General features: G+C 43.8%; 1 protein-coding gene across 12 annotated transcripts in view; it reads right to left on the bottom strand.

Annotated features, from left to right (window-relative positions):
* LOC140478155 (protein unc-13 homolog B-like) overlaps positions 1-23,653 on the bottom strand; it is a 566,607-nt gene that overhangs the window by 242,857 nt on the left and 300,097 nt on the right. For 9 of the 12 annotated variants that reach the window (XM_072571670.1, XM_072571664.1, XM_072571663.1 and 6 more), the window contains 2 exons: positions 8,616-8,651; positions 7,728-7,950 (listed from right to left, as the gene is read on the bottom strand). In XM_072571670.1, coding sequence (XP_072427771.1) covers positions 7,728-7,950; positions 8,616-8,651 — 259 coding nt within the window. The remainder of the gene's footprint in view (positions 1-7,727; positions 7,951-8,615; positions 8,652-23,653) is intronic. The other 3 variants (XM_072571666.1, XM_072571665.1, XM_072571659.1) reach the window with 1 other exon arrangement.

Here is a 23,653-nt window from a genome sequence, read left to right on the forward strand (position 1 = left end):
TTAAGGATGCGATTTCAGTATTTGGAAGTGCATGTTAAAATAGGGCTTCGACAAGGTGTGGTCAAGCCTGACAAAACTGCTACAATTCTTTAAGAAGGTAATGAGCAAGTTAGAGAAAAGAGATCCAGTAGTTGTGATCTATTCAGATTTCCAAAAGGTCTTTCACAAGGTGTTATACAGGAGGCTGCTAAATAAGATAAGACTCCGTGGTGTTAGGAGAAAGTGAGGACTGCAGGTGCTGGAAATCAGAGACGAGAGTGTGGTGCTGGAAAAGCACATCAGGTCAGGTAGCATCCAAGGAGAAGGAGAATAAATGTTTCGAGCATAAAGCCTTCATAAGGTATGCAGCACCACACTCCATGGTGTTAGGGACAAGTTACCAACTGAGATAGATGATTGGCTGTTTGGTAGAAGACAGTGAATAGGGATAAAGGAGTCTTTTTCAGGATGACAGCCAGTGATTAATGGAGTTCCGAAAGTGTCAGTGTTGAGACCACATCTATTCACATTATGCATTAACAATCAGGGTGGAGGAACTAGGGACACTGCTGTTAAGTTTGCAGATGACACATTGATAGGTGGAGGGACAGGTATTGTTGAAGAAGTGGGGAGACTGCTGAAGGACTTGGACAGTCTAAACAAATGGACAAAGAAGTGTCAAATAGAATACAATGTGTGAATATATGAGGGTATGTACTCTGGTAACAGACTCTCAAATCTTAACAACAACTGACGTCAGGCTCTCGAGCCTACAGTTTCCTGTCTTCTATCTCCCTTCCATCTAAAAGTGGTGTTACATTATCCATTTTGTAGTCAGCCAGCACCCTTCCTGACTCGAGTGACTCTTGAAAGATCATCAATAACACTTCTACAATTTCTGATCCAGGTTGCGCTTCGGCGGGTCAGTGTGGACTTGTTGGGCCGAAGGGCCTGTTTCCACACTGTAAGTAATCTAATCTAAATACTTCTACAATCTCTGATCCAGGTAATTTATCCACCTTCAGACCTATTAGCTCCCCCAGCACCTTCTCCTTAGTGACAGCCATAAATGTACCTCTTTCCCCTGGTTCTCTTGCAGTTCTCGTGTGCTGCACACGTCTTCCACTGATGCAAAGTACCTATTTAGTTCCTCCATCATTTTTTTGGTCTTTTCTATTTCTCCAGCAACTGCCTCCTCTTGCCTTTCTCTTACGTTTTACAGATCCAAATAAAACTCTTACCATCATCTTTTATATGACTAGTCATCTTCTTCTGCCCTTATTGTATTTTTCAGTTATCCGCTGCTGGTTATTTTAAGTCCTCCCAAGCCTCTGACTACCCACTAATCTTCACTGTGTTGCCCCTGCCTTTCTTCATTAGACATGTTTCCCTCATCCTCCCTTTAGTATGCTTCTCCTTCCTTGGAATGAATTTCTGCTGGGCCTCCCAAATTAGCTCCCACAACACCTGACATTGATGCTCAACAATCTTTCCTTCTAGGTTCCCCTTACAATCAACTGTGGCAAGCTCCTCCCTTGTGCCTTTGTAGTTACCTTCACTCATTCTAATGCCATTTCATCTGATTCCAGCTTCTCCCCCTCAAACTGCACAGTGAAAATTCTAGAGCATTGAGTAAAGGAGTTGGGAGGTCATGTTGTGAATATACAGGACATTGGCTAGGCCACTTTTGGAATAGTGTGTGCAATTCTAGTCTCCCTCCTATAGAAAGAATGTTGTGAAACTTGAAACGGTTCAGAAAAGATTCACAAGGACGTTGTCAGGGTTGGAGGGTTTGAGCAATAGGGAGAGGCGAAACAGGCTGGGCTGTTTTCCTTGAAGTGTTGGAGTCTGAGGGGTGACCTTATAGAGGTTTATAAAATCATGAGGGGCATGGATCGGATAAATCGACAAGGTCTTTTCACTGAGGTAGGGGAGTCCAGACCTAGTGGGCACAGATTTAGGGTGACAGGGGAAAGATATAAAAGGGACCGAAGGGGCAACCTTTTAATGCAAAGGGTGATGTGTGTGTAGAATGATCTGCCAGAGGAAGTGGTGGAGACTGGTACAATTACAGCATTTAAAAAGCATCTGGATGGGTGTCTGAATAGGAAGGGTTTAGAGGGACCAAGTGCTCGCAAATGGGACGAGATTAGGTTGGGATACCTGGTCGATATGGACGAATTGGACCAAAGGGTCTGTTTCCGTGCTGCACACCTCTATGACTCTATGATATGGTCTCTGTTTCTAGGGGTATCCTTCACCTTTAAGCTCCAGAATAGAGTCTGCCTCATTACACGTCACGAATTACTGAATTACCTGTTCCACAAGCTGCTCAAAAAAAGCAACAAACTTTCCATACATTATTATTCTTGGATTCAACTACCAAAATGATTTTCCCAGTCCACTTGTACATTGAAGTTCGCATGATTATAGTGCCTTTCATGCTTTTTCTATTTCCCGATTTACTTTCTTCCCCACATCCCAACTACTGCTGTACACAACTCCCCATCAGAGTCTTTTTTCCTTTCTCAACTCTACCCACACAGGTTCTATGCCTCTGACTACATTTCACTTCTTGTTATCTATTTCATTTCTTTTCTTTTCACAAGGCAATCCTGCCTCCTCTGCTTGTCCCTTTGGTGGGGCACATATCCTTGGATATTTCGTTCCCAGGAGAAACTGAGGATTGCAGATATTGGAGATCAGTCAAAAAGTGCAGTGCTGGAAAAGCACAGCCAGTCAGGCAGCATCCTAGGTGCAGGAGAGCCGACATTTTGAGCATGAGCTTCATATCAGGAATTGGGGAGCAGGGGATGGTGGGGGAGGGCAATGGACAGACAGATAAATGAGAGGGAGGTGGAGATGGGGGGGGAAGGTAGCTGGGAATGCGATAGGTAGATGAAGGTGAGGAGTGATGGTGATGAATTGGAGAGGAGGGTGGAGCAGATAGGTGGGAAGGGAGATGGACAGGTAGGACAGTTCAAGAGGGCAGTGCCGAGTTAGAGAGTCGAATCTGGGATAAGTTGACGTGAGGAGAAATGAGTAAACTGGTGAAATTAACATTGATCCCGTGTGGTTGGAGAGTCCTAAGGCAAAAGATAAGGCATTCTTTCTCCAGGCGTCAGGTGCAAGAGTTTGGTGATGGAGGAGGCCAAGAACACGCATGTCCTTGTCAGAGTGGGAGGGGAGTTTGAAGTAGTCAGCCATAGGACAGTGGGATTGATTGGTGCACATGTCCAAGAGATGTTCTCTAAAATGTTCACAGAGCAGGAGGGTTGATTGGTGCGTGTCCCCCAGACACACACACCAATCAACCCCAATGCCCTATGGTCGAATATTTCAACTCACCCTCCGACGCTGCCAAGGACATGCCTGGAGGAAGCATACTTCATCCTCCGTCTTTGGACTCTCCAACACACGGGATCAATGTTGATTTCACCAGTTTACTCATTTCCCCTCCCCCCAACTTATCCCAGATCCGACCCTCTAACTTGGCACCGCCCTCTTAAACTGTTCTTACCTGTCTATCTCCCATCGCACCTAACCACTCCACCCTCCTCTCCGACCTATCACCATCACCCCTCACCTTCATCTACCTATCACATTCCCAGCTACCTCCCCCCGAGCCCCACTCCCATCCCATTTATCTCTCAGCCCCATTGGGTCCCCCAGCCCCGCATCCCTAATGAAGAGCTCATGCTGAAACATTGACTCCCCTGTTCCTCAGATGCTGCCTGACTGGCTGTGATTTTCCAGTACCACATGTTTGACATATTCCGTTCCCAGCCCGGATTCCCTTGCAACCACTTCTCTGTGACACCCGCAACATCGTACCTTCCAATTTTAATCTGCACTACAAGCTCATTTGTTAAGTATACTGTGCGCATTTAAGTATGACTTCCTCAGTCTTGCGGAGGAAATGAGGACAGCAGATGCTGGAGATCAGAGTCGAGAGTGTGGTGTTGGAAAAGCACAGCCAGTCAGGCAGCATCCGAGAAGCAGGATAATCGACGTTTTGGGCATAAGCCCTTCATCGGGAATGAGGCTTGTGGGTCGGAGTTGAGAGATAAATGGGAGGGGTGTGGGGTGGGGTTGGGGAGTGGTAGCTAGGAAAGCAATAGGTGGATGAAGGTGAGGGAGAAGGTGATAGGTCAAAGGGGGTAGTGATGGATGGGTCCGGAGGGCAGTGCTGAGACTTGGGACTGAGATAATGCTGGGGGAGGGGAAATGAGGAACCTGCTGAAATACACATTTATCCTGTGTGGTTGCAGCGTCCCAAGGTGGAATTAAGGCCCTCCTCCTTCAGGAGTCAGGTGGTAATGGTTTGGCGATGGAGGAGGCCCAGGATCTGCAAGTCCTTGATGGATTGGGAGGGGGAGTTGAAGTGTTCAGCCATGCAGCGATGGGGTTGGTGGGTGCGGGTGCCCCAGAGATGTTTTCTGAAACAATCCGCAAGAAGACGTCCTGTCTCACTGATGTAGAGGAGACCACACCGGGTGCAATGGATACAGTAGATGTACTGATAGGGGTGGGGAGGAAAATATATCTCTGGTGGTGGGGTCAATTTGGAGGTGGCGGAACTAGCAGAGGATGATGTGTTGTATGTGGAAGTTGGTGGGATGGAAGGTGAGAATCAAGGGGGGTTCTGTCCTTGTTGCGTTGGGAGGGATGGGGTTCAAGGGCGGTGGTCCGTGAAGTGGAGGAGATATGCTGGAGAGCATCATCAACCACATGGGAAGGGAAGTTGCTATCGTGGAAGAAGGAAGCCATCTGGGACTTTCTGAGGTGGAACTGGTCATCCTGGGAACAGATGCGGCGGAGGCAGAGGAGATGGGAATAAGGGATGGCATTTGTACAGGAGATAGGGTGGAAGGAGGTACAGTCTAGGTAGGTGTCAGTCCTCAGTCCTGCGTTGACTACTCCCCTTATCTGCTGTGCTTCATGTTAAATTTCTGACCATTTCCGTACTCACTGTGCTATTACTTGTTCTGGAAACTGCTATAATTTCTGCTGAGCTCTCCTCCCCTCTTTAATGTTTTACATAATTTTGCATGCAACTGAATGTCCTCCCCACTTAATGCAGGTGGAGTGCATCCCATCAGAAAAGCTAGCTCCTTTTCCAGTACTAGTGCCAATATCCAATGAATTCAAACCCATTTCTCCCACATCAATCTTTGAGTAACAAGCTTATCTCTGTAATCTTGTTGACCTGTGCTAATGTGCTCATGGCTCAGGTAGTAATCCAAATATTATTACCTTTTTGGTATCCTTCCTCATTTAGCCCCCAGCTGCATATATTCCCTCAGCAAACTTCTTCCCACTTTCTACTTGCATTGTTGTACCTTTTACTCCAAGTTCCTCTGCAGTCCAGTTAAGATATCCTGAATGTGTGCACACGCAAGTCAACACAGTACTCTCAATCCTGACCACACTGGACAGTGTCTCTTTCCCTGCACTGTCTGTACTGTCCACAGTTACAACTACATTTTACTTTGCTCGCCCATCTTGAATGGCTTCCTGTACCACAGTGCTAAGGTCAGTTTGCTCATCCTCCATTTAGGCTCCAATCTCATCCACACAAGGAGCAAGAATCTCAAAACTGTTTGATAAGCTCAAGGCTGAGGCTCTTTTGGCACTTCTGCCTGGATCCCTTGACTCATTGTAGTCACACTGACCCTGACCACCAACCAATTTTGACTGCTGATGACTTAACCTGAGGGTCACCATACCTCAGGCAAGGGGAGAGGTTGAGAAACAGATCAACCTCAGCTGGTGTGGGAATTGAACCCATGCTGTTCACATCATTTGGCATCGCAAACCAGACATCCAACCAAGTGAAGACTGTTTGAATACTGAACATAATACATCTTGAACGAGCTGTATGAGACTGAGTCAGTCATCCATCCAAGATGTGATCAGGATGGAAGAAGTGAAGACCTTGCTAAGGGCATGGAAATCCGAGGTGAGGGAGAGGTTCAGAATATTAAGTCACAGTGGTGTTCTATGGAGTCATAGAGATGTACAGCACAGAAACAGAGCCTTCGGTCCAACCTGTCCATGCTGACCAGATATCACAACCCAAACTAGTCCCACCTGCCAGCACACGGCCCATATCCCTCCAAACCTTTCCTATTCATAAACCCATCCAAATGTCTCTTAAATATTGCAATTGTACCAGCCTCCACCACTTCCTCTGGATGCTCATTCCATACACATACCAGCCTCTGCGTGTAAAAGTTGCCCCTTAGGTCTCTTTTATATCTTTCCCCTCTCACCCTAAACCTATGCCCTCGAGTTCTGGACTTCCCGACCCCAGGGAAAAGACCTTGTCTATTTATCCTATCCATGCCCCTCATAATTTTGTAAACCTCTATAAGGTCACCCCTCAGCCTCTGACACTCCAGGGAAAACAGCCCAGCCTTTTTAGCCTCTCCCTGCTCAAGTCCTCCAACCTTGGCAACATCCTTGAAAGGGTTCAGAAAAGATTTACAAGTTTCACAATATCTTTCCATAGGAAGGAGACCATAATTGCATGCATTATTCCAACAGTGGTCCAAGAAATGTCCTGTACAGCTGCAACATGACCTCCGAACTCCTGTACTCAATATTCTGACTGATAAAGGGAAGCATACCAAACGGCTTCTTCACTATCCTATCGACCTGCGAATCTACTATCAAGGAGCTATGAACCTGCACTCCAAGGTCTCTTTGTTCAGCAACACACCCTAGGACCTTACCATTAAGTGTATAAATCCTGTTAAAATTTGCTTTCCCAAAATACAGCACCTCGCATTTATCTAAACTAAACTCCATCTGCCACTTCTCAGCCCTTGGTCCATCTGATCAAGAACCTGTTGTAATCTGAGGTAACCCTCTTCGCTGTCCACTACACCTCCAATTTTGGTGTCATCTGCAAACTTACTAACTATAACTCTTATGCTCATATCCAAATCATTTAAATAAATGACAAAACGTCGTGGACCCAGCACCGATCCTTGTGGCACTCCACTGGTCATAGGCCTCCAGTCTGAAAAACAACCCTCCACCACCACTCGCTGTCTTCTCCCTTTGAGCCAGTCCTGTATCCAAATGGCTAGTTCTCCTTGTATTCCATGACACCTAACCTCGCTAACCAGTCTCCCATGGGGAACCTAGCCAAACACCTTACTCAAGTCCCTATCGATCACATCTACCGCTCTGCCCTCATTAATTCTCTTTGTTACTTCTTCAAAAAATTCAATCAGGTTTGTGAGACATGATTTCCCACACACAAAGCCATGTTGACTATCTATAATCAGTCCTTGCCTTTTCAAATACATGTACATCCTGTCCCTCTGGATTCCCTCCAACAACTTGCCCACCACCGATGTCAGGCTCACTGGTCTGTATTTCCCTGGCTTGTCCTTACCACCTTTCTTAAACAGTGGCACCAAGTTAGCCAACCTCCAGTCTTCCGGCCCTTCACCTGTGACTATTGATGATACAAATATCTCAGCAAGAGGCCCAGCAATCACTCCCTAACTTCCCACAAGAGTATCAAGTATGGAAGTATGCTTAGGGGCTAAGGTTTGCTCTTTTGAGTATTCAGTATGATTTGGAACCTGAGGAAATTATTGCAGTTTGAATACGTTTAAACAATAATAAAAGAAAATGTTTTTATCACTTAAGTATAATAATTAGCAACTGCTAAACTGCATGTTATACACAAGTGAAAATACAAAATAAATATCACAAACTGGACTATGTACCTCATTCCTTTTTTGTCACGATAATCTAATTCAGAGCTTTGAATTGAATCAGTATACGAGTCCCGTGAACCTTCTTGGAGCTGTGGCCGTGATGTAACTGGAAACTGATGTACAGATGCATTGGGTTGGGAAGTGGTATGGTAGGGTGGTGGAATGCTGTTACTGGTCTCGCTGCGATAATCACTATCTCTATCATCAACAGCACTATCAGGATCTTCAAATGCTGAAATAAAAAACAAAAGAAAACATTCACATCGATAATCTATGACATGCTCAGTTAGATAGGTGTGCAATAGTTCAGGTTTTACATAAAAATAAACTATTTTGACTACTTTAGAAGGCAAGTCAAATCAACAGACAACATGAAAATATCCTTAGACCAAAGCACCATTTTCAGCCTACAGGATTTTTAAAGCAATATTAAACTAAATGAAGAAACCTGTTTTAAACTAAATATTCTGTTCTCTGCACATCAAAACAAAGAGGTAAAACATTTTAATTTTCACTTACAGTCAGTTGTTTAATTACACAGAAATCAGGTATTTCATCTAAATTTCAAATTACAACTCTTTCTGATGTGCAGATATCAAAGCAAAACTGTAGCTTTGAGAGGGTTCATGCATGCTCTATTTGATAAAATTCATGCATACATTATTTTTCTTGTCATTCTTCAAATACAATAAAAGGAAAACAAACATATAATGATTGCACATCACACGTGGCAGAGAAGGAAAGCAAGCTATGCTGATAGCAACTACATGAGGAAAAATGTAATCATACAATGAGGGATGTATGTATCCCCTATTTGCATGAATACTCCAGTTCTCTCCAGTTGGAGCATGCTAATGTAGAAGTCAAGGTACTTGTGAGCAATAAATCATTACATACTTTGCTGCTCTCCCCATCCGAAATAACTCCAATTGCCTGGTGGATGCAAATGTTGGCAAAGAAGGGGAAAAAGAAGACTTCAGCAAAACAAGGGGTATAACTGTCTTTGTTCTAGATAGAAATCTTAATGTTTTATCTCCTTGCTAATACAATGATGCAAAATAGCATAACAATTTGAAAATAAAGTTGTTTCACTACAGCCTGGCAATTGTTAAGAGCGACGTTATAATCCAAGCATGTATCTCTTCTCCTTCCTTCCTTTAAATCAGTGAACAACTTAAAAATTTTGATGTTTAGGTTCTTGTATGTGTGTGCGTTGACTAAATACAAACTAGGTTATTGTATTATTCCGAAGCAAATTTTTTCAACAATTGACCTAAAACAATATTCTTAATTTCATTAAAAAACATTGTTCAATATGATTAATAAGAATTTATATTCAGGTGACAAATTTATATTCAGGTTGAATCAATATTCTGCTCAACAGAATTATAGAAATGGTATTTCATTCAAATTTCCTCACAAATTACAAGACATTCTCACAGTACAGACCAAAAAATAACTTCATTCAGCTATTTCTCAGGGCATTTCTGGTTGGTTGAAAGTATCGGTTGGAGAACCTTCAGGTTGCACATGGTATTTATTAAACAGAGAATTGGAGGTGGAGGAACCTAATATAAACTTGCATTTGTAGAAATACAGTTTTACTGCACATGAATCCTACAGGTCCTGAAGTGCCATTCAGAATTACATTTGTTACGCTTGAAAACATTAGTTGCATGACCAATTACACAGAGGTTTTAAAAGATTATAAAGCTTGTAACCGGTGGGGAGCAAAAGGGGAATCAAGGCATACATAGTTTTAAAGATCAGCAAAACATGATTTGAAAAGATGATGTTAAAACACTTTTCGTTAATTTAAGCACAGATAGCAGGTTTTCTTACCCAGACAAAAGCCAAGTTGCTAAGAAAGGCAACCGGCTGATACTGGTTGCCCTGCATTCATTTAACATTTGACAGGACACTAATTAATAAAGGGCAGGACTTCTGGCCTGTTACAGATCTCTGTGGCAAATTTTATAATGGACCCTAAAAGTTTGCCAACGACAGATGCTACCTGGCCAATAGTTACTGTTTTTGTTTACCTCCATTTGTTATTAAGTGTTTTTTATTTCTCTTTGTGAGTCAAGTTATTCTAACGCTGGAAACTTTACAATTTTCTTTAACTTTTCCAAAATAGAAGGATTGTTGGGAGATTAGTAATAGTGGCTCTATCTTTGTAGTTACTTCCTCGGTGCAACCCATCATGTCCAGAGGAATTATCAGCCTTTAGTCTCATTCATTTCCAAGTATGTATTCTCTCATGGCAGTTTATTTGCTCTCTCCAACCCAATGTAGTCCTTGATGACGTGGTTTTTTTGCTACTAGTGTTCTCTCCTGTGAAGACTGATGCAAGTATTTGTTCAACTCCTTTGCCATTCCCTGATTTCCCCATAATTATTTGCTCAGCCTCATGTTCTAAGCGATCTACGTTAACTCTGGCCTCTTTCTTCCTTTCTATGCATTTAAAGAGGCCCTTCCAGACTGGTTTTAGATTACTTGCTATTTTATCTTTTTTATTACTTTTGGTCATCTTTTGTTGGCTTTTAAACTTTGACGACTCTGCTTTACCAGTAATCATTGGCTCATTGTATGTTTTTTATTCCCCCAATTTAAGTATCTGCAAATGTATGAAATGCAGGCAAGGCAAGATAATTCCATCCTGATATCATCATTAAATTCATTTTATAATGCATCCTTGTGCTATATTTCCAAGCTGCTATAATGCCAACTTCAAAGGCTGCATATAGCGACACTTCTAATCCCAGGTAATGAAGATGCAAAAACAAAAATTGCTGGTGAAAGTTGGGTCTGACAGCATCTGTGGAAGAAGGCAGAGTTAACGTTGAGTCCAGTGACGCTACCAGAACTAAAAATAACACAACACCAGGTTATAGTCCAACAGGTTTATTCGAAGTACAAGCTTTTGGAGCACTGCTCCTTCAATAGGTAGCTCCCTGAAGGAGCAGCGCTTTGAAAGCTTGTACTTCCAAACAAACCTGTTGGACCATAACCTGGTGTGTGATTTTTAACTTTGTCCACCTCAGTTCAACATCGACACCTCCACATCAATATACATCAGAACTGTGATAAGCTAGGGAAAAGCCAGCATTCCACAAGATACATTGCAGCTGGGACACTTTGGTTCATTCCTCTTCCATTTCTCCTCATACCACCTTCCTGTAGAAACACAGGAGGTACAACACCTGCTCACTTACATCCTCTTTCCTCACCATACAAGGTCCCAGACATGCCTGTACACTACTCTTAGCTCTTATTATCACTTATTCGGCTTTTCTTCTGTCCTGGATGCTGTCCATATCTTCATGCTTTTGTACCTCTTTCATATTTCTCTTTCTCTGGGCTCTGGTTCCACCTTTTCTATCACCTCTCCCCTTCCCACCCCATCCTTCCACAACTTTGCCATCAATATAAACACCACTTTTTCCGAGCTGCTAACAGTTCTGATGAAGAGTCACTGGTCTCAAAATGTTAACTCTATTTTCTTCCTACAGATGTTGTCAGATGCTGAGTTTCGCCAGCAATTTCTGTTTTTGTTTCAGATCTCCAGCATCTGCAATTTTGCTTTTATTGTAAGGAAGGGAGATATCTGCACGTAAAGGACATGTATGAGCCAGATGGAAATTAGGGCAATTGATAATGGTTTCATGGTCACTTTTAAACTTTTAATTCTAGATTTTTACTGATTGCAAATTCCATCATCTGCCATAATGCAATTTGAATCCAGGTCCACTGAATATTACCTGGGTCACTGGATTACTAGCTCAACAACAATATCCTTACACCATCTCGTGTCCGAAGGAACTTCAAACAATTATTATTACTCAGGGAAAAGTTCTCGGAAAATTAACAACAAAAAAATGACAAGCCCCCTGGACCAGACGACCCACAATCTGAAGAGTAAGATGCAGAGATAATGGTTGTAATCTTCGAGGGTCGTTAAGAAGGAAAACAGTGTGTTAGTTTTTATTGGTAGAGGGATTCAGTTTCAGAGTGATCAGATCATACTGCAGCTGTACAAAACTCTGGTGTTGCTTAACTTGGAGTTTTGCGTGCAGTTCTGGTCAACACATTACAGGAAGGATGTGGAAGCAGCGGAAAGGGTGCAGACTAGATTTACTAGGATGTTGCCTGGTATGGAGGGAAGGCCTTATGAGGAAAGGCTGAGGGACTTGAGGCTGTTTTCGTTACAGAGAAGAAGGATAAGAGGTGACTTGATGGGGCATACAGGATGATCAAAGATTAAAGAGGGTGGAGAGTGGAAGCCTCTTTCCTCGGATGCCCTTTTCAAGGAGGGAGACAAAAAGCACAAAACTGCAATCAGCCTAAAATCTGTCATTTGGAAAATGTTGGAAGTCATTAAAAAGAAAGTAGTAGCAGCATAGGGCAAGAATTAAGGAAAGGAAAGATGCTGGTTTGGCCTAAACAGTACTCGTGCGGATATGTATAACTTAATTGCAGTGTCAGTTGTAATCCGAAATCACCTAGTAACCTACGGTGAAAAAGCAGATGAGTGGACTAGGTAATGTCGCAAATTTAAAGTGCAGGCATGATGGACTGAATAGCCTCCTTCCATGCTGTAACAGTTCTGTGATTCTGTGAAATCACTTTAAATCTACACCCGTTCATCTTGCAGACCTTTGGAGTGTATGCTTTGACCAATTGGGAAGCTGAGGTTGTGATCAAAAATGTCTTTTTCCTTCGAATCTTGTTAGAACATAGTACAGTACAGCACAGTACAGGCCCTGCAGCCCTCCATGTTGTGCTGACCTTTTATCCTTCTCTAAGATCAAACTAACCTACATAACCTACATTTCACTATCATCTACGTGCCTATCCAAGAGTCTCTTAAATGTCCCTAATGTATCTGACCCTACTACCACAGCTGGCAGTGCATTCCACGCACCCAACACTCTGGGTAAATAACTGACCTGAGACATCTCCTCAAACCTTCCTCCAATCACCTAAAATTACGCCTCGTCATGATAGCTGTTTCCGGCCTGGGAAAATGTCTCTGGTGATCTGCTCTATCTGTGCCTCTCATCATCTTGCACACCTCTATCAAGTCACCTCTCATACTCCTTTGCTCCAATGAGAAAAGGCCTAGCTCCCTCAACCTTTCTTCATAAGACATGCCCTCCAATCCAGGCAGCATCCTTGTCAATCTCCTCTGCACTCCCTCTTGAGCTTCCACATCCTTCTGATAATGAGGCCACCAAAACTGAACACAATATTCCAAGCATGATCTAACCAGGGCTTTACAGAGTTGCAGCACAACATCATAGTTCTTAAACTCAATCCCCTTGCTAATAAAAGCCACCACACCATACACCTTCTCAACAGCCCTATCAACTTGGATGGCAACTCTGAGGGATCTATGGACGTGGACCCCAAGATCCATCTGTTCCTCCACACTGCCAAGAATCCTACTTTTAACCTTGTAATCTGAATTCAAATTTGACCTTCCAAAGTAAATCACTACACACTTTTCCAGGTTGAACCTCATCTACCACTTCTCAGACTAGTTCTGCATCCTGTCAATGTCCTGTTGCAAAATACAGCAGCGCTCCTCACTATCCACAACTCCACCAACCTTGTGTCACCAGCAAACTTACTAACCCACCATTCTACTTCCTCATCCAAGTCATTTATAAAAATCACAAAGAGCAGAAGTCCCAGAACAGATCTTTGCACAACACCACTGGTCACGGAGCTCCAGGCTGAATAATTTCCATCTACTACCGAACTTTGTCTTCTGTGGGCCAGGCAATTCTGTATCCAGACAGCCAAATTTCCCTTTATCCCATGCTTCCTTACTTTCTGAATGAGTCATCCATGGGGAACCTTATCAAAAGCCTTGCTAAAATCCATATACACCACATCCGTGTGGGCGGCACGGTGGCAGTGGGCAGCATGGTGGCTCAGTGGTTAGCACTGCTGCCGCACAGCGCCAGATACCCGGGTTCAATTCCCGCCTCAGGCGACTCTGTGTGGAGTTTGCACATTCTCCCTGTGTCTGCGTGGATTTCCTCCGGGTGCTCCGGTTTCCTCCCACAATCCAAAAATATGCAGGTTAGGTGAATTGGCCATGCTAAATTGCCCGTAATGTTAGGTGAAGGGGTAAATGTAGGGGAATGGGTCTGAGTGGGTTGCACTTCGGCGGGTCAGTGTGGACTTGTTGGGCCGAAGGGCCTGTTTCCACACTGTCAGTAATCTAATCTGATCCTCTGCTATACCTATAACAATGTGTTTTGTCACAAATAATTCACGATGGCTTATGAGGTATGACCTGCTCCTCACAAAGCCATGCAGACTAACCAAGCTATGCTTTTCCAAATATTCATAAATGCTGTCTTTCAGAATCCTCTCCAATAATGTGCCCACCACCAACGTAAGACTGACTGGTCTGTGTTCCCAGGGTGTTTTCCTATTCCCTTTCATCAACAAGGATATGACATTTGTCACCCTCCAAACATCTGGTAATATTCCAGTGGACAGTGAGAACACAAAGGTCATTGCCAAAAGCGCAGCAATCTCTTCCTTCGCTTCCTTTAGTAACCTTGCATATATCCCTTCTGGCCCAGGGGACTTAACTACACTCATGTTTTTCAAAATTTCCAGCACATCCTCCTTAACATTAACCTTTTTGAGCGCATCAGTCTGTATCATGCTGTCCGCACAAATGACAAGGTCTCTCTCACTAGTAAATACTGAAACAAAGGATTTACTAAGGATCTCCCTTACCTCCTCCAGCTCCAGGCACAAGTTCCCTGCATTATCCCTGATCAGTCCTACCCTCAATCTGACCATCCTCTTGTTCCTCACATAAGTATAGAATGTCTTGGGGTTTTCCTTAATCCTACAAACCAAGGCTTTTTCATGCCCCCTTCTAGCTCTCCTACACCCATTCTTCAGTTCCTTCCTGGTTACTTTGTAAACTTCTAGAGCCACGCTGATCATTGCTTCTTCAACCTTAAGGCAGCTTCTTTCTTCCTCTTGACTCGATGTTCCACATCTCTTGTTATCCAAGGTTCCTTCACCCTACCATCCCTTCCCTGCCTCACTGGGACAAACTTATCCAGTACTCGTAGCAAGTGCTCCCTAAACAACCTCCACATTTCTGTTGTGCATTTTCCTGAAAACATCTGTTCCCAATTTACGTTTCACATTTCCTGCCTAATACCATTGTAATTCCCCCTCCCCAATTAAATTCTTTGCCTTACCATATGTTACTATCCCTTTCCATGACTATAGCGTCACCAAAATGCTCTACCACCAAGAGATCTGACACCTGACCTGGTTTGTTGCCAAGCACCAAATCCAATATGGCCTCCCCTCTCTTCGGCCTATCTACATATTGAGTCAGGAATCCTTCCAGGACACACCGACAAAATCTGCTCCATCAAAACTATTTGAACGAAGGAGGTTCCAATCAAGATAAGTGAAGTTAAAGTCACCCACGATAACGACACTGTTACTTCTGCACCTTTCCAAAATCTATCTCCCAATCTTCTCCTCAGTGTCTCTGTTGCTAATAAACTCCCAATAAAGTGACACCTACTTTCTGGTTTCTGACTTCCACCTATATTGACTCAAAAGCCAAACTCTCCTTGATGACCTCCCTTTCTGCAGCTGTTTAGCAATGCCACTCCCCACAACCTCTTTTACTTCCCTCCCTATTCCTTTTGAAACATTTAAACCCCGCAACATCCAACAACCATTCCTTCCCCAGTGATTTCTAAGACTCTATAATGGCACAACATGGTAGCTCCAAGTACTGATCCATGCTGTAGGTCCATCACCCTTATTCCTGACAATTTTTGCATTAAAACATGATTTGGAGGTGCCGCTTTTGGACTGGGGTGTACAAAGTGAAAAATCACGCAACAACGGAGTTAAAAATCAGACAACACCAGGTTATAGTCCAACAGGTTTATTTGGAAGCACTAGTTTTCGGTGCATTGCTCCTTCATCGGGTGGTTCATCAGGCCATTCACTTGATGAAGGAACAGCGCTCCAAAAGCTAGTGCTTCCAAATAAACCTGTTAGACCATAACCTGGTGTTGTCTGATTTTTAACTTTGCATTAAAATGGACACACTTCAACACATCACACTGACCAACTTTGACCTAGCAACAGTCTATCCTTCCCTACAGACTCTCTGTACTCTGTGTTTGCCTGTTCACCAACCACCCCAACCTCTGACCTGTAGCTTCAGTTCCTATCCCCCTGTCAAACTAGTTTAAACCCTCCTGGAAAACTCTAGTAAACGTCCCGCCCAAGACATTGGCACCCCTCCAGTTCAGGTGCAACCCGTCTTCCTTGTTCAGGTCTCATCTTCCCCAGAAGGTATCCCAAATACCCACATATCTGAAGACATCCCTCCTAAGTCAGCTCTGCAGCCACTTGTTCATCAGCACTCATCCTCTGTTCCTAGTCTCACTAGCCTGTGGCACTAGTAGCAATCTGGAGATTACTACTGTGCTCATCCTGCCTTTTAGCATCCAACCTAACTCCCTATATTCACTTTTCAGGTCCTCATCCTTTTTCCTAGCTATGTCATTGGCATCAATGTGTACCATTACTTCTGGTTGCTCACCCTCCTCCTTAAGAATGCTGTAGTCTCAATTCAAGACAGCCCTGACCCTGGCACCTGGGAGGCAGCATACCATCCGGGAGTCTCATTTACGACTACAGAATCCTGTCTGTCCCTCTCACCACTGAATTTCCTATCACTAAAGTCTATTCTCCCCCTTTCCCTTCTAAGCCACAGAGCATGGGTCCTTGCCAGGGACCTAGCCCTCATGTTTTTTTTCTGGTAGGTACCTCCCCCAACCAAAGCGGTATACTGATTATTGGGGGGAACAGCCACAGTGACTCCCTGAACTGAATGCTATTTCCTTTCCCTCTCCTGACGGTCATGCAGCTATCTTTATCCTGTAACTTAGGTGTGACTACCTCCCTATAAACCCTCCCTATCACACCCTCAGCCTTCCAAATAATCCGAAGATAATTCAGCTCCACAGATCACAAAATGGTCATCAGTGAGCATAATTTGCTCCCGAACATCACTATGCTTCAAAATTAGATGCTCTGACGAATGTCGACTTCCAGAATAACTGTGAATTGAAGGGAGATGATGAGCATTGTTTAATCACTACAGTCATGATTTATACAATAGCCACATGGAGAGTCTCACATTCCAGTACTACACACTGACCCCCTGAAAAAAACACTAAGTTAATCACCCAGTTTGAAGGTGCTGTTTTCCACATTAAGACACCTATTCTCAATTAATGTTTGATCGGTATGGTGAGATTCCAACTTTTGTTTTGAGTGAGGGACTTGAAAGCTGTCTTTGCAACTCATGAATTAACCTCCACTCTTCATGCTCCCCTATTATGTTGTGATACCCATAAAAATTTAAATTGAATCTCTAAAATGAAATATAATTAAGTTCTACTAATTGTCTCCAGAATCAAGGCAATCAAGAGGGCATCAGATGATTATTTAAATGAAATAATGTTACAGGGAAAAAGCAAGAGACTGTCCCCAAGTCATGATATTCATTGGAATCCTCTGTGCAGACATGATAAATTCGAATGATCGTTTTCTGTACGGTAGGAACTCTAATTCAGAAAGCTGCTGTGCAGTTGAAGTTGAGCCAATTTGTCATCTGACTGTAAATTATTTTCATTTACATGAACTGTGTCAGTTTCTCTTGATGTGGTCTCCTCTACATTGGAGAGACAGGAAGCCAACTCACGGAATGTTTCACAGACCACACACCAAACAATCCTTGATGAATATAAAGGAAACAGGAAATAATTTAAACAAGGAATTAGGAGGGTTAAAAGTGGCCATGAAATGTCTTTCACAAGCAGTATTAAGGTGGATCCCAATGCATAGATTAGGACCAAGAAGGTAACGATGGAAAAGGTTGGTCCACTCAAGGCAAAGTAGGGAATTTATGCAAAGAGCCAGAGGTGAAGTCCTTAATAAGTACTACACTTTGGAATTCAAAAGGAGAAAGCCATGGATGATAAAATTAAGGCGGGATATGCTGATGTTTTGGGGCATGTTGATATTAGGAAGGTGTAGGTTTTGGAATTCTTGAAAAACAGTAAAGGTAGTTAAGTCACCAAGGCCTGAAAGGATCTATCCAAGGATACTGAGGGAGACAAGGGAGGAGAATGCAGGGGCCTTGACAGAGATTTTTATGTTCTCTTGAGCCACATGCGAAGTCCGAGAAGATTTTAGAATAACTAAAGCTTTTCCTTCGTTTAAGGGTAGCAGGGACTCGGCAAGATGGCGGCAATTCTGTAGGACTGCTGTGGACAGCTCTGCCTAACAGCCAAGGCATACTGGTGTTTTTTGCCATCCCTGGCCAACTTATGTGGTGGAAATATTAGTTTAAAACCTTACAGAACACATATTTGTTAATATTTGGGAGTGGGAAGGATGCCAAAGGGAAAAGGAGCAAGCAAACAGCAGCAGGGAGGACAGTCCCCTGCAGTACCTACCACACCAGAGACTGCAGCAGCAGCCTCTCCTGAACCCCCCGGGGACCTGATAGACTCACAGGAATTGGCTGCAGCGATGGAGAGATTTACCCTGAAAGTTGCGGCTGTGATTGAGGAAATCCGTGGGAAGATTCGTGCCCAGGTGCAACCTATTGCATCCATGCTGCAGAAGCACAAGCAGGAGATCCAGGGCCTCAGGGAGAGGCTGGAGGAGGTGGAGGGTTGAACGAAGGCCTCGAAAGCTGCAATGGACTCATCCAGTCGAATCCAGGTGCTAGAGCGAGAGGTGAGGGCCTTGCGAAACCATATCAACGACCTTGAAAATCGAAGTTGGAGGATAAATCCCCAAATTGTCGGGCTCCCTGAAGGCGAAGAAGGTGTATCGGGTTACAGTGCACAGGTCAGGCCCAGTGCAGGGCCCCCGCTCGGTCCTAGTGCACTTCCACTCATATAGGGACAAGCAAAAAGTCATAGAAGCTTCCAGATCCCTGGGAAAAGATCCACAGGCGCTGCTGTACAAGGGGTCAAAAATCATGTTTTTCCAGGATTTTTCAGCAGCTATAATCCGAAAGAGGAAGTCCTTCGATGAAGTTAAAAAGAGGCTGAGGAACCTGGGCATCCATTACTCCATGAGATACCCCACAGTATTTCATTTCAGCCACGAGGACTCAGTTTATACACTTGACTTGGCGGATAAGGCTAAAAATTTTGTGGACACTTTGAAATAGACAGATTGGCCTGAAGAATATGGTTAATGTTTGTTCTCTTTTTATTTTTCTCCATGTTTTCCCTTCCTTTTTTTAATTCCTTTCTTTTTCCCTAATAATTTCCTTTTTGGAAAGGGGGGAAAAGACTTTGGAATAAGTTGTTCCTTTTTTTAATAACTGGATTTTCTGATGGGAAATTTTGTGGATGTTCTTTGTTGTCTCTTTCTCTTTTTTTTGTTTGTTCTGCTTCTCTTTTAGTCACAAGTAGGGGTGTCATGAAGCCAGGGATGGGTGGAGTGCTCATCCTGACTTTGTCTTTTGATTTAAGGATCATCTCCTTGTTTTTTTTCCTGGCCTAAGGCTGGGGTACAGTCCAGGTTTGAAGGAGCTGTGAAGGAGGGGATGGGTAGGGTGAGTGCCCCCTATGGGCAGGGGAGAGCCTTCCATTCAAGGTTCTATAGTTGGTTTTCTTTGTTTTTTGGTAGTAATAGTTGTTTATAATTACGATAGAGTAGTTTTTGTGTATATAGTTTTTCGATTCTATGAGTCTTTATTTACATGCTCAGCGCTTTGCAAGCAGGGTTCTCCCTCCGAGGGGTTCAAGGGTGTCTGAAAGGGGATATGGCTAAGTGTCTTATTGAATGGTGCACCTGGAACATTAAGGGAAGTCATTCGCCTATTAAAAGGAAAAAAGTGCTTTCTAGCCTTAAGAGGGAAAGGGTTGATATTGCTTTGTTGCAGGAAACCCATCTTGATGATGGGGAACACCTGAAATTACAACAGGGGGGTTATGACCAGGTATTCTGTTTATCCTTTACTACTAAAATTAGGGGGGTTGGCAGTACTTATCCAGAAAAATCTTCTGTTCACATTATTAGAGCAGGTGAAAGAAGAGCAGGGACGGTTTGTGATACTTAAAGCCCTGATACATGGGGAGGAATATGGCATTTTAAACATCTACTGTCCTCCGGTGCATCCTCTCAAATTTTTGATTAGTGCTTTCTCTAAGTTGAGTGCTTTTGGAACACGGGGCACATTATTATAAGGGGGGATTTTAATTGTCTTTTGGATCCGACAGTGGACAGGATGCCTTGTGGGCCCCCAACTATTTCTTCACAGGCCAAGCAGGTGGTTGACTAATGTGAGGAGTTAGGGCTGGTGGATATTTGAAGATGTCTTCACCCTACCGGCAGGGACTTCACCTTTTTTTTCAAACCCACATAAATGTCACACGAGGATTGACCTCTTTCTGGCTCCCTTGGCCCTTCTGGATTTGATTATGGGTTGTAAAATTGGGTATATAGCTATCTCTGATCATGCGGCAGTATATTTGGAGGTTAAGGCCAAGAGTGAAGGGCTAGGTTTGCGGCACTGGCGTTTGGACCCCTTTCTCCTTAAGGATTCCAAATTTGTGGAATACCTTTTGAAGGAGTTTCAGGAATTCTTGACATTCAACTCAGGCACGACTAGTAGTCCATCCATGCTATGGGAGACTGCTAAGGCCTTTGCAAGGGGATTAGCTATTTCCTATTCGTCTTGCCAGAAACGACAGAAGGAGGAACAGCAGCGTCTACTTGAGACGCAGTTGAAAGCCACGGAGGCAGCACATTTTGCGTGGCCTTCGGTGACTAAGCTACAGCAGATCACGGCCCTTCGGGCTGCCTTGAATTCAATACTGGCACAAAACGCAAAGAATGAACTTGCTTTTGCTAGACAGAGGCTGTTCAAATATGGGGATAGGCCAGGGAAGTATTTAGCGTACCTGACTAGGAAAAAGCGTGTTCCCCAATCCATTGCTGCAATCAGAGACAGCGCGGGGTCCTTACATACGATGCTAAAAAGATTAATGAGGCTTTTCGGAGCTTTTACTCTGAATTGTATCTGTCTAAAGGTTGCGAAGAATAGAGTGCTAAACTGGAGACCTTTTTTAAGAAGCTGGACCTCCCAGGAGTAACCTTGGAACAGGCCTCTCTCCTTAATGCCCCCTTGACAGTTCAGGAAATACAGGAGGCAGCTAGGCAACTTCAGAGTGGGAAAGCGCCTGGCCCTGATGGTCTCCCAGGTGAGTTATATAAGGAGTTTATAGGAATTCTGTCTGGGCCAACATTGGAGATGTACAATCACTCCTATATGCATGAACGCCTACCACTATCTTTGAGAGAAGCTAATATTTCCTTAATTCTTAAGAAGGGGAAGGTTCCTGAGGATTGTGCCTCATAAAGGCCCATCTCTCTATTAAATTCAGATTTCAAGATTCTATCCAAGATCCTGGCGCTGAGATTGGAAAGGGTGTTGCTCCATATTATTAAAGAGGACCAGACAGACTTTATAAGGGGCCATAGGTCCTCTAATAATATTAGAAGGTTGCTGAATGTGGTCCAAGTTTGTCAGCAACGATCGATTCAGGGGTTGGTGATTTCCTTAGACGCAGAGAAAGCATTTGACCAGGTGGAATGGCCGTATCTTTTTTATGTCTTAGAACAGTTCGGGTTGGATGGAGTCTTTGCTAGGTGGGTGGAGGTTTTATATCGCCACCCTCTGGCCGCGGTCATCACCAACGGGGTGAAGTCTGAGAATTTTACGATTGGTAGGGATAGTTGGCAAGGCTGCCCTCTCTCACCGTTGTTGTTTACTTTGGTGATAGAGCCACTGGCAGAGGCCATTCGTCAGAACGTCCACATAACCACTCCGGATGTGGGGTCGAGGGCACACAAGATCACACTGTAGGTGGATTATGTCCATCTGTTTTTATTGAACCCGATCACCTCCGTACCCCATTTGATACAATGTATCAATTCATTTGGAGCTATTTCAGGATATATAAGATTAACTTTGCAAAATCAGAGGCTATGCCTTTGGGGAACCTTAAGGATGTGCCAGAAGTTGAAGGTGGCTCTAATTTCCCTTGTAAGTGGTCACGGGCAGGGTTCTAGTACCTAGGCATTTTTATTTCCCCCAAGTTTGATCTGTTATTTCAGACTAACTTTGCTCATTTGCTCGACAATATTAGGCGAGATCTCCAGAGATGGGAGGTTCTTCCAATTTCATGGCTGGGCCGAATATCTCTCATTAAGATAAATGTTCTTCCTCCTTTGCTTTATCCCACGTGTATGCTCCCTATAATGTTTCCCTATAATGCTGCAGAAGCTTATGAGGTGGCTTGGTTCCTTTGTCTGGCATCATGGGTGGCCCCTCATCAAACTTACTAAATTGCAGTTGCCTCAAGGAGGGGGAGGAGTTGATTTCCCAGACATCAGAAGGTATCAATTGAGTTCCCTGCTGTCCTTTGTCTGCGATTGGGTAGGTAACAATCCAAACTCAATATGGCTGGACATTGAGGCCTCCCAAGCAAAGTGCCCTCTTATTAACCTGTTGTTCATGGATAAGATGAGGACAGTTATGGACCACTGCCGGAACCCCATTGTCATTAGTACAGTCTAGGCAGGGAGGGCGATGCGTCAGAGTGAGGGTTGTTTATCCAAGACTTCGCCACTTACACCTATAGTTAGCATGCCAGGGTTCTGACCAGGGATGATGGACTCAGGGTTCAAACTATGAGCAGCGAGAGGAGTTTCTAGTTTGGGAGACTTGTTTGAGGGGGAGGTTATGATGTCTTTTGAGCAACTGAGCCACAAATACGGGTTGCCCAGCAGAGACCTTTTCCGTTTTTTTTTCAGGTTAGGGATTTCATCCAGAAGAAGACTACGCTTCTCACTAAGCCCTATAAGCCCAATACAGAGAGGTTGTTGCTACGCTCCATAAGTACCCTTTCAGTTACTGCCCTCTATCACCTGCTGGGTGGCAGGGCCTGGCAGGATATTAACCGATTATGTGAGGTCTGGGAGCAAAAGCTGGGAGCGGAGATCTCTTCTGAAACATGGGAGAACATATGGGAGAATACACGAAAGATCTCAATCTGTAGCAGGACGTGCGCTACGCAGTTAAAACTTCTGCCCAGGGCTCATCTGGCACCAGATCGTCTGGCAAAATTTTAAAAAGGGGCATCTTCAGTGTGCCCCAAATGTAAAATAAGTGTAGGTACTCTTACCCATTGCTTCTGGACATGCCACAGGCTCCATGTTTATTGGAGCGCTGTGGTGGGAGAGATAGGGAGGGTATTGAGGACTGAAGTCAAAGTAGACCCGATATCTCCCTTCTTAGGTCTACTGAATTTACCATCTTTAGACGGGCATGGGAAGAAGTTATTTAATATTCTTGCACACTGTGCACAGAAGAATATTCTGATGAATTGGGTGTCTGAAAGCCCGCCGGGCTTGCTGGGATGGCAGAAATTAATTATGGAGCACATTCCCTTGGACTTTTTCACAAACATGGTGCACCACACAACAGACAATTTTTTTAACACATGGCAGCCCTACTTGAGTTATTTGGATATAGATTTATCAGTTATCTTAACTCGGGCGTTTGTTTAACCAGGATGATTAGATTTGTCAAGTCCTGGGCCCTGGAGGGGGTCTCCCGAGTTAATACGGGTGTGTATACAATGCTCCCATTCCTTTGTTTGGGAGCCTTGCGCCGAGCATAGCTGTTCTGTATTTTGTTTTTTTTTGCTTTTCTTGCTTTTTTGTGGTGTTGCTTTGCACAGTGTTAGGGTTTGCTTTGTATTATAGAGTAGGTTAGTAGTTAGTAGATAGTAGTTGTATTGTAATTTTTTTTTCTTTTTATT

Source organism: Chiloscyllium punctatum, chromosome 1, assembly GCF_047496795.1.
Source record: "Chiloscyllium punctatum isolate Juve2018m chromosome 1, sChiPun1.3, whole genome shotgun sequence".
Classification (NCBI taxonomy): Eukaryota; Metazoa; Chordata; class Chondrichthyes; order Orectolobiformes; family Hemiscylliidae; genus Chiloscyllium; species Chiloscyllium punctatum.